Below are 10917 nucleotides of genomic sequence, written 5' to 3' on the forward strand. Positions count from 1 at the left end.
GGCTTCTAAGAAGAGACCTCTTTGTTAACCCTCTTCTGCCCAAGGTGGGTTTTGTCAGGCCAAAGAAGAAAGAACATGCAGAGCTTGCATCTGCTTTGGCACTCTGGGATTATTTTGGGGGTTTGCTATTGAAACATTTTGTTACTGAATAGAACAAGGTGACTGACAGCAGTTCTGTGGAATTTCTCTGTACCTCCCTTGAAATCCTTCACTTTGTGATTTTCCCCCTGTTTGTGTTTTATGGTGTCTTAAATTAGGATGGGTCTTTGGTTTGGCTACCTCCTTTCTGAGAAGGGATGTGAGCTCTGCCTTTGACAAAGCTATACAAAATCAGCTTTTTTTACAGCCTTTATAGGTGTATTCCTCTCTGTGAGCTTAGCTGCCTCACAACAGCAAGGTCCTGGGCAGAGCTGAAAGCTTGCAGGTGAGGAAAAAACTTGTCTTTTGATTGCTGAAGCAATTTGCAGGTGAATTTAGCACATATTCAGAGCTATCAGATGCTGTACATACCCTGTAGAATATGTTTGATTTGATAGAAAAGCTGAGATGAGGCCTCACGTCTCTTGGCTGGAGTCAAGTCCTGTTAACCAGGTTAATTTAGAACAGACCAAACTGTGAAGGAAGAGTGAGGATTTAGACTTGTCCTTGTGAAGAAACTCACAATACTACAGGAATTATACATAAAAGGGAGACAAAGCAGTGCAAATACAACAAAGTGTGTGGTACTGTGTCCAGTTCTGGGCCCCTCAGTTTAGGAAGGATGTTGGACACTTGCTGGAATGTGTCCAGAGAAGGAGAACAAAGCTGGTGAGGGGTTTGGAGCACAAGCCCTATGAGGAGAAGGGGAGAGGGCTGGGGTTGCTTAGCCTGGAGAAGAGGAGGCTCAGGGGAGACCTTATTGCTGTCTACAGCTACCTGAAGGGAAGTTATAGCCAGGTGGGTCTCTTCTCCCAGGCAAGCAGCGCCAGAACAAGAGGACACAGTCTCAAGCTGCACCAGGGGAGGTGTAGGCTGGATGTTAGGAAGAAGTTCTTCATAGAAAGAGTTATTGCCCATTGGAATGGGCTGCCCAGGGAGGTGGTGGAGTCACCATCACTAGAGGTGTGTAGGTAAAGACTTGATGGAGTGCTTGGTGCCATGGTTTAGTTGGTTTAATTGATTAGATAGTGTTGGATGATAGGTTGGACTTGATGGTCTCGAAGCTCTTTTCCAACCTGGTTAATTCTATTCTATTCTATTCTATTCTATTCTATTCTATTCTATTCTATTCTATTCTATTCTATTCTATTCTATTCTATTCTATTCTATTCTATTCTATGTAACTTCTATTCTATGGTATCAATACTGCCATTTTCTGGTTTAAGTACCTGATTTCAGTCATAAAAACTACAGGGATCAAAGGGAACAAAACAACCACTCTAACAAAACTAAGTTGGTAACAGAACTTACTGATTCAACTCTGAAAGCGTGGCTCCCCTTTTGCACCTGAAAGGTAAACAAACAGCACCAATGCAATTTCTTTTGTTCCCCTTTTCTCAATTCCATCTTCAGTACAGTAATAACCATCAGCAATGGATGAAAGCTGGCTTGACAGAAACTGAGTCAAAAGTGATTTCCCAGCCTCTTTCAGTCTTTTGCCAGTTCTTCACTTGTCTGTGCTGGCTTTCACCTCTTTACAAAGAAGAGCAACAAGTGTAATGCTCCTAAAATCCCCTTAGACTACTTAATTTGAAGAGGAATTGTTGACATTCATTAGCAAAACTAAACCAAACCAACCAACCAAAACCCCAAACAACAAAAAACCCCACCACACATTAAAAAGCCCAAGCCTACTGTGGCAGTGCTTAAGCCTTAGCCGGGAAAGTTAGTTCTTTGTGAGCAAAGCCAGCCCTGCCCAGTAACGGTTGCCATGCAGGGAGCTGTTGTGAGGCTGGGAAAGGTCACTTCACACAACCTTCCCTCATCATCCACCTACAGCCTCACATTACTGAGCTGTCAGCCTGCATGAATCCTAATCCAAAGGCAAAAGCTTTGCCTAACTTGGTGAAAAGTAGTGGTCAATGATGTTTCTCTCTGCATATTTTCTGTAGCAACCAACAAGCATTTTACGTGCAAGCAAGAAATTTGTCAGGAACACAGGTCTGATGTTTTAGTAACTGCATGACAGAAAAATACTAAAATACCATCATGATTAGGAGTCCTGATCTGGACTCCTTTGTTTGTTGTGCTGTATGCTCAAGAATAGTGCCACCACCACCTTCCAAGGCTACGTTTGATCTGATTCGGGAGTATAAGCCTTTCAGAACACGCTATTACACTCACCGTGATATACTGGGTAAGTTGGTCTCTGAAGTCCTTCCTTTGCAATCTGAGATTTGGCAAAATTCTAAGAGCTGTTGTATTCTTCTTGACAGTCTCAAAGGCATTAACATCTTGGTAAGAAGGAACTACCTTCTGAACCCAGTGAAATTAGCGGGGGAGAGGTTCAGCCATCACAGAATGTTAGGAAAGGACCTCGAAAGATCATCCAGTCCAACCCTCCTGCCAGAGCAGGATCACCTATACCAGGTCACACCAGAAGACATGCAGGCAGGTTTTGAATATCTCCAGAGAGGAAGACTCCACAACCCCTCTTGGGCAGCCTGTTCCAGTGTTCTGTCACCCTCACAGTGAAACAATTTTGCCTCATGTTTCCATGGAACTTCCTATGCCTCAACTTCCACCCATTGCCCCTTGTCCTGTCACTGGGCATAACTGAGAAGAGCCTGGCTCCATCCTCTTGGTACTCACCTTTTACATCTTTATAAACATTAATGTGGTCACCCTTCATTCTCCTCCTCTCCAAACTAAAGAGCCCCAGCTCCCTCAGTCTTTCCTCATGAGGAAGATGTTCCACTCCCCTGATGATTTTCTTAGCTCTGCACTGGACTCCTTGAACTGAGGGGCCCAGAACTGGACAAAATACTCCAGATGCAGCCTCACCAGGGTAGAGAAGACTGGTGCCATCCTGTGGTGCATGAAGGCATTTAGCTTTGGGCATAAAGAAGTGTGAAAGAGAATTGGCAGTGAGACCATTAGCAAATGTTTTCTAAGACTCATGTAATTTGGGAAGAACTATGCTTGACTGAATGTTTGCAAACACCATCCCCTCATCCTTCAAGAGGACCTGTCTGGGATGTTTTATCCTGAATCCTTCCTTCTTATATCTGATTCTGACTGCTGGCCTTAGATGGAGGATTATCTTACCCCTGTTTCAGGGTGCTAATGTAGTTAGTATCATAGTATCAGTCAGGGTTGGAAGAGACCACAAGGATCCTCTAGATCCAACCCCCCTGCCATGGGCAGGGACACCCCACACTACATCAGCCTGGCCAGAGCCTCATCCAGCCTGGGCTTAAACACCTCCAGGGATGGTGCCCCAACCACCTCCCTGGACAACCCATTCCAGGGTCTCACCACTCTCATGGTGAAGAACTTCCTCCTGATATCCAGCCTGAATCTCCCCACCTCCAGCTTCATTCCATTCCCCCTAGCCCTATCACTACATGACATCCTGAGAAGTCCCTCCCCAGCCTTCCTGTAGGCCCCCTTCAGATACTGGAAGGCCACAGTTAGGTCACCTGGGAGCCTTCTCTTCTCCAGACTGAACAGCCCCAACTCCTTCAGTCTGTCCTCATAGGAGAGGAGCTCCAGCCCTCTCATCATCCTTGTGGCCCTTCTCTGGACACCTTCCAGCACGTCCATATCCCTCCTGTAATAGGGGCTCCAGAACTGGAGGCAGTACTCCAGGAGGGGTCTCAGCAGAGCTGAGTAGATGGGGAGGATCACCTCCCTTGACCTGCTGGCCACACTTCTCCTGATGCAGCCTGATGCATCCTGATGTAGTTGTAGTAGCAGCCTTTGATAGTGGGGTCCCATGTAGCAGAAACCCCATACTGCTTTAGCAACAGAATCTCAGAAATGCAGAGAGCAGAGAATCTCAGAAGTCCTCTCAGTAGTCCTTTATTACAGCATTGTAGCATCCCCAGCATTACAGAGTCTCACTTATAGAAGTCCCAGAGGCCCTTAACAGACAAAGCAGCTAACAGAAGGCCCTAGAGAAGCCCTAACCCCACAAGGTCCTATTGCTTGGAGTGGCTATTTATATTCTCTTTGTTATCAATCACTTGACCAACAGAGTCCAGCTGGGTATATAAGCTAAATCCTTCCCCAGTAAAAGGTGCCAACATGTCAGGCTGTTGTTCTTGGCACACATGGAATGTTATTGCTTTGCTTTTCGGAGAGTGCACTTGGTCATAGTATCATAGTGTCATAGTATCATAGTATCAGTCAGGGTTGGAAGGGACCACAAGGATCATCTAGTTCCAAACCCCCTGCCATGGGCAGGGACACCCCACATTAGATCAGGCTGGCCAGAGCCTCGTCCAGCCTGGGCTTAAACACCTCCAGGGACGGGGCCTCAACCACCTCCCTGGACAACCCATTCCAGGGCTTCACCACTCTCATGGTGAAGAACTTCCTCCTCACCTCCAGCCTGAATCTCCCCACCTCCAGCTTCATTCCATTCCCCCTAGTCCTATCCCTACCCGAGATCCTGAGAAGTCCCTCCCCAGCCTTCTTGTAGGCCCCCTTCAGATACTGCTAGGGAATCATACACTCTGCACACATCCAGCAGGGCAGTGGCTGCAACAGAGGCTCTGTAGAGCTGCTTGAGGTTTGAATTATTATATTTTTACTTCTGGCACACCAACATTGTAGCCTCAACAATGAATGTGGTGGGTTGAAAATTACCCCCCAACTTATCTGGAGAAAATACCCCCAAAATCAAATTTGCCAGACCGGCTCAGTTAGAAAGCAAATGAAGCTGTATTTACAAGCACACTGCAACCTAGAAGTATGGAATGCAATGAATATGTACAAAATATGTACTATTTACATATATTTACAATTTATAAACAAGACAAGAACCCCCATGGGCAAAACCAGGGGGTTACCAACAGCTTCCTTCTCTTTCCCTCCTTCCCCCTGTACACAGGACAAGAGAAAGAAGAGCAGGGAGTAGCTTATTAGGATTTAGCCACAACAAAGAACACAGCCAAGGTCAGAAGCAACCAGCTGGTATCTGCTAGAGTGAAAAAGCAAGAAGAGAGTTAGTTGACACAATTAACTGGTGCTGGTGGACAAAAAGCTCAACATGAGCTCTCAATGTGCACTTGCAGCCCGCAAAGCCAATCAGATCCTGGGCTGCATCAGGAGAAGTGTGGCTAGCAGGTCAAGGGAGGTGATCCTCCCCCTCTACTCAGCTCTGGGGAGACCCCACCTGGAGTACTGTGTCCAGTTCTGGAGCCCCTATTACAAGAGGGATGTGGAGGTGCTGGAACGTGTCCAGAGAAGGGCCACAAGGATGATCAGAGGGCTGGAGCACCTCTCCTATGAGGACAGACTGAAGGAGTTGGGGCTGTTCAGTCTGCAGAAGAGAAGGCTCTGAGGTGACCTAATTGTTTCCTTCCAGTATCTGAAGGGGGCCTACAGGAGGGCTGGGGAGGGACTTGTCAGGATCTCAGGTAGTGATAGGACTAGGGGGAATGGAATGAAGCTGGAGATGGGGAGATTCAGGCTGGATGTGAGGAGGAAGTTCTTCCCCATGAGAGTGGTGAAGCCCTGGAATGGGTTGTCCAGGGAGGTGGTCGAGGCCCCGTCCCTGGAGGTGTTTAAGCCCAGGCTGGATGAGGCTCTGGCCAGGCTGATGTAGTGTAGGGTGTCCCTGCCCATGGCAAGGGGGTTGGAACTAGATGATCCTTGTGGTCCCTTCCAACCCTGAATGAAACTATGAAACTCCATGTTAGATCTCAGACCAATGGGATTATTTAGAATCATAGAATCAGTCAGGGTAGGAAGGGACCACAAGGATCATCTAGTTCCACCCCCCCTGCCATGGGCAGGGACACCTCACACTAGACCATTTAGACCTTATCATTATTTTCCTTTTTACATCCAATGGTCATTTACATTCTACCACTTTCCTGCTCAATCTGTGGAAACTTTTCCTAGGCACAGCCTACAACTACCACAATGAAGAAAAGCATGTGGTAGGAATCATATGTTTGAGGATCTAGCAAGAATCAGAAGTATCTTTATATGCTCTGTCTAATTGTCATAAAGGTTTCTGATCAGCAGGGTCAAGTCTTGTAGCAGTTGTGTAGTGCATCACAGTGAGGTGCACTGTGAAGAGCTGTGTGCTTGCTTCCTATTTTAAGCAACATCAGGAGATTATCAGTGTACCAAGAGCCCTGGCAGCCAGGGGTGGTGCTGGGCTGTGTCTGAGAGCACAACACTTCAGCCCTGTCGACACACATGGTGTAAAACACATCCAGAAGGCCAGGGACAGTATCTTTTTGAAGTATTTTCTCTTTACTGCTTATTAGAATGGACTGGGGGAAAGCTCTACAGTTGGAGCACAACATGCTTGTTTCATACATACATCTTAATGTATACATAATTTCATACATACAGCTTAATGTATGCTCTGTTGGACTTCTGTTTTGCTGGTTTAAGTCAGCTGGCCCCTCTGTCCCACCCTGCTACTGTTTTCCACCTACTCATGCCCACCCATGTGGAGTAAGGAAGCAGCCTAAAGTCAAAGAGGGAGACATAATCCTCCAGTGGCTGTGTGAAAGCTTGGTCTTCTGTGGCTCTGTTTAATTTTCCTTTGCAATAACCCCCCCCAAAATGTCACTCTTTGGCCCTATCAAGCACAGAGAATGGGATTTAAAGCAATGCCCAGGCTGGCTTGGCACTAAGTAGGAAAGGGAAAGAAGGAGGATCTGAAATCCCACTGTTGGGATTTGGGAGGGCTGAGTTGCAGAAAATCATCATTATCTACCTCCAACTGTAGTGGCTTTTCTTCTGGGCTGAAGACCAGCTTTTTGAGTAAGTTAGTGAGGCAACTTGTTTGCTTTCACAGCATGTCCACAGGAGGATATGGTGATGCCAACATCTTACCTAGACACCATCCATATTGCTAAAGGGAGCAACCCTGGCCTAGGTCCTGCCCTGCAGTGTGGCTCACCTCCATGCTGCTTCATCCCCCCTTTCTAGAAGGCATTAGCTGTGCTCTTTCAACACAGGCTGCTTGGACCCTGGACAGACACAGGAGCTCTGGGGGCAGAGGTATTGCTTTGTATGTGCATGTTCTGTTTCAAACATATGAAAGATTCTGCCATATCCCCTTGAAAACATTTATTGTGTGACCCAAGAATGGCATGGAGGAATTTGTGGGCACCTTGAGTCAAGAGATCTTGCTGGATGCCTGGGAGGGTCCTGAGGGCACAGTGAGGCAAGGAGAGCACCATCTTACCCACAGCATCCAAAATGAGCAAAGCCATCCCCTGAGGTTCAGGCACAGATAGAAATGGGTGAATCATTCCCCAGAAAGCTGAAGACAAGGCACTATTTCATGTGCTATGTGGATGGCCATCGGGACAAGGATTCAGCAGGGACACCTCTCCTATGAGGACAGACTGAAGGAGTTGGGGCTGTTCAGTCTGCAGAAGAGAAGGCTCCGAGGTGACCTGGTTGTGGCCTTCCAGTATCTGAAGGGGGCCTACAGGAAGGCTGGGGAGGGACTTCTCAGGATCTCAGGTAGTGATAGGACTAGGGGGAATGGAATGAAGCTGGAGGTGGGGAGATTCAGGCTGGATGTGAGGTGGAAGTTCTTCCCCATGAGAGTGGTGAAGCCCTGGAATGGGTTGTCCAGGGAGGTGGTTGAGGCCCTGTCCCTGGAGGTGTTTAAGCCCAGGCTGGATGAGGCTCTGGCCAGGCTGATGTAGTGTGGGGTGTCCCTGCCCATGGCAGGGGGTTTGGAACTAGATGATCCTTGTGGTCCCTTCCAACCCTGACTGATACTACTATGATACTATGACACGTGTGATGTTAACAGTCCTGTTATGCAGTATTGCCTAGAAGGTGAGGCTTAGGTTCAGCACCATCCTATTACATTTCTGGAACTGCACAAGCAATAATAATTGTGGTTTCCTAGACATGAAATGAGAGCATGTAGGGGGTTAGCTTTTTGAGTTTTAATTCAGCTGCAGAATCAAGCAAAGGGGTCAGGAGAAAGGCACAGGTCTGTGCACTCTGGTTGTTTTCTGTGTGTGATCTGCTCCTGTTGATTGTGCAGAGATTGGAGCAGACATTCAACAAAGACAACAGGAAAAGGAGGCAGCAGAGGTGCAAGAATCCATTGAAAGAGTGAAAGCTGAACTTTGGTCTCAGGTAGGTTTAATTACCCTCCTGAGGTTTAAGTGAGGATTATTCTTTGGAATAATTGCTGTAGCAGCAAGAAAGTTAATAAAGAGCTCTGAGGTCACTGCTATGGAGCTGTCCTTGATTTCATCTCCTCCTTTGTTCACAGACTTCTGTGTGTACATATTTCTCCAGTTTCTGTTTTCTCTCACAACAAAGCATACTTTGAATTAATAACGTTTTACATTGGGTCTGGAAATGGCCTCTGAAGCACAGAGAAGCCATTGGCTGTTAAAGCTGTTGCCCACAGGGCTGTGTAACTGCTGCCCTTTCTGCTGTGCATAGTGCTTGCAGCTGGGGTGGCTCAGTGTTACTGGGTGGTGACATTTTAACAGGAGTCAACAAATTGCCAAATGGGCCTGAACGTATTTTGCCACCAGGTTTTAAACTTAACTCACTCTGATTTCTGAGCTAGAAAATGCAGAGCTATTGATTGCCTAACCTCTGTTTCACGTTAGTAGGATGTTAGCAGGGAGGTCATTCTGCCCCTGTACACTGCACTGGTTAGGCCACACCTTGAGTCCTGTGTCCAGTTCTGGGCCCCTCAGTTTAGGAAGGAGTTTGACTTGCTGGAACGAGTCCAGAGAAGGGCAACAAAGTTGGTGAGGGGTTTGGAACACAAGCCCTATGAGGAGAGGCTGAGGGAGCTGGGGTTGCTTAGCCTGGAGAAGAGGAGACTCAGGGGTGACCTTATCACTCTCTAAAACTACCTGAAGGGAGGTTGTAGACAGGTGAGGGTTGGTCTCTTCTCCCAGGCAGCCAGTACCAGAACAAGAGGACGCAGTCTCAGGCTGTGCCAGGGGAGGTTTAGGTTGGATGTTAGGAAGAAGCTCTATACAGAGAGAGTGATTGCCCATTGGAATGGGCTGCCCGGGGAGGTGGTGGAGTCACCATCACTGGAGGTGTTCAGGAGGAGACTTGATGGGGTGCTTGGTGCCATGGTTTAGTTGTTTAGGTGGGTTGGATTGGTTGATGGGTTGGACACAATGATCTTGAAGGTCTCTTCCAACCTGGTTGTTGTTTATTATTATTATTAATAATAATATTATGTTATTATTATTATTATTATTATTATTATTATTATTATTATTAAACATAATGTGAGCAGCTAAATTTAAATGGAAATAATAACTTGTTTTAAAGGCTGAAATGCACAAGGAAGATGCAGTGGATAAAGCTCTCAAAGAGGCAGCTGCTAACCACAATGTTTTTGTACAAGACCTCAAACAAACTCTTGCAAAGGAATCAAAGGTATGAACCAGTTTGCTTTCATCACCGTGGAAATAACCAGCATGACAGAATCATGTGTTTTACAATGGACAGCAGCACTCTGCACTGGGTTAGGAGCTGGCTGGAGGGCTGAGCCCAGAGAGTGGTGGTGAATGGTGCCATATCCAGCTGGCAGCCAGTCACTAGTGGTGTGCCCCCAGGGATCAGTGCTGGGCCTCACCCTGTTCACTATTTTTATTGATGATCTGGACAAGGGCATTGAGTCCATCATCAGTAAATTTGCAGATGACACCAAGCTGGGGGCAGGAGTTGATCTGTTAGAGGGTAAGAGAGCTCTGTGGAGGGATCTTGACAGGCTGGACAGATGGGCAGAGTCCAAGGGCATGAGACTGAACACATCCAAGTGCCGGGTTCTACACACTGGCCACAACAACCCCATGCAGTGCTACAGGCTGGGGTCAGAGTGGCTGGAGAGCAGCCAGGCAGAGAGGGACCTGGGGGTGCTGGTCGATGGTAGGCTGAACATGAGCCAGCAGTGTGCATAGGTGGCCAAGAAGGCCAATGGCATCCTGGCCTGCATCAGGAATAGTGTGGCCAGCAGGAGCAGGGAGTTCATTCTGCCCTGTATTCAGCACTGGTTAGGCCACACCTTGAGTCCTGTGTCCAGTTCTGGGCCCCTCAGTTTAGGAAAGATGTTGAGTTGCTGGAAGGTGTCCAGAGAAAGGCAAGGAGGCTGGTGAGGGGTCTTGAGCACAAGCCCTATGAGGAGAGACTGAGGGAGCTGGTGTTGCTTAGCCTGGAGAAGAGGAAGCTCAGGGGAGACCTTATTGCCCTCTACAACTACCTGAAGGAAGGTTGCATCCAGGTGGGGGTTGGTCTCTTCTCCCAGGCAACCAGCACCAGAACAAGAGGACACAGTCTCAAGCTGTGCCAGGGGAGGTTTAGGCTGGATGTTAGGAAGAATTTCTTCACAGCAAGAGTGATTGGCCACTGGAATGGGCTGCTCAGGGAGGTGGTGGAGTCACCATCACTGGAGGTGTTTAGGAAGAGACTGGATGGGGTGCTTGGTGCCATGGTTTAGTTGACTAGGTGGTGTTGGATGATAGGTTGGACTCGATGATTTTGAAGGTCTTTTAATGCTTGCCATAAGCAGGACTTCATTACTTCATTCATCTGAGGTTTGAACTATAGTTCCAGCTTTCAGGTCATCTGGGGGAGAGGAGAGGTTCGGAGAGGAGAGTTTCGGTTTGGAGAGGAGAGGTTCGGAGAGGAGAGGTTCGGAGAGGTTCGGAGAGGAGAGGTTCGGAGAGGAGAGGTTCGGAGAGGAGAGGTTCGAGGAGGAGAGGTTTGGAGAGGTTCGGAGAGGTTCGGAGAGGAGAGGAG

At 47.6% G+C, this 10917-nt stretch overlaps 1 protein-coding gene across 1 annotated transcript in view; it reads left to right on the top strand.

The window, feature by feature from the left end:
* Positions 1–2187: 2187 nt before the first annotated feature.
* Positions 2188–10917, top strand: part of CUNH6orf163 (chromosome unknown C6orf163 homolog) — a 14397-nt gene continuing 5667 nt past the window's right edge. The window contains exons 1-3 of the mRNA XM_068149210.1: positions 2188–2335; positions 8180–8274; positions 9448–9555. Of these exons, the coding sequence (XP_068005311.1) occupies positions 2188–2335; positions 8180–8274; positions 9448–9555 (351 nt within the window). The remainder of the gene's footprint in view (positions 2336–8179; positions 8275–9447; positions 9556–10917) is intronic.

The sequence above is a fragment of the Melanerpes formicivorus genome, unplaced genomic scaffold (genome assembly GCF_026170545.1).
Source record: "Melanerpes formicivorus ecotype bairdi unplaced genomic scaffold, bMelFor1.0.p_v2 SCAF_2, whole genome shotgun sequence".
Lineage (NCBI taxonomy): Eukaryota > Metazoa > Chordata > Aves > Piciformes > Picidae > Melanerpes > Melanerpes formicivorus.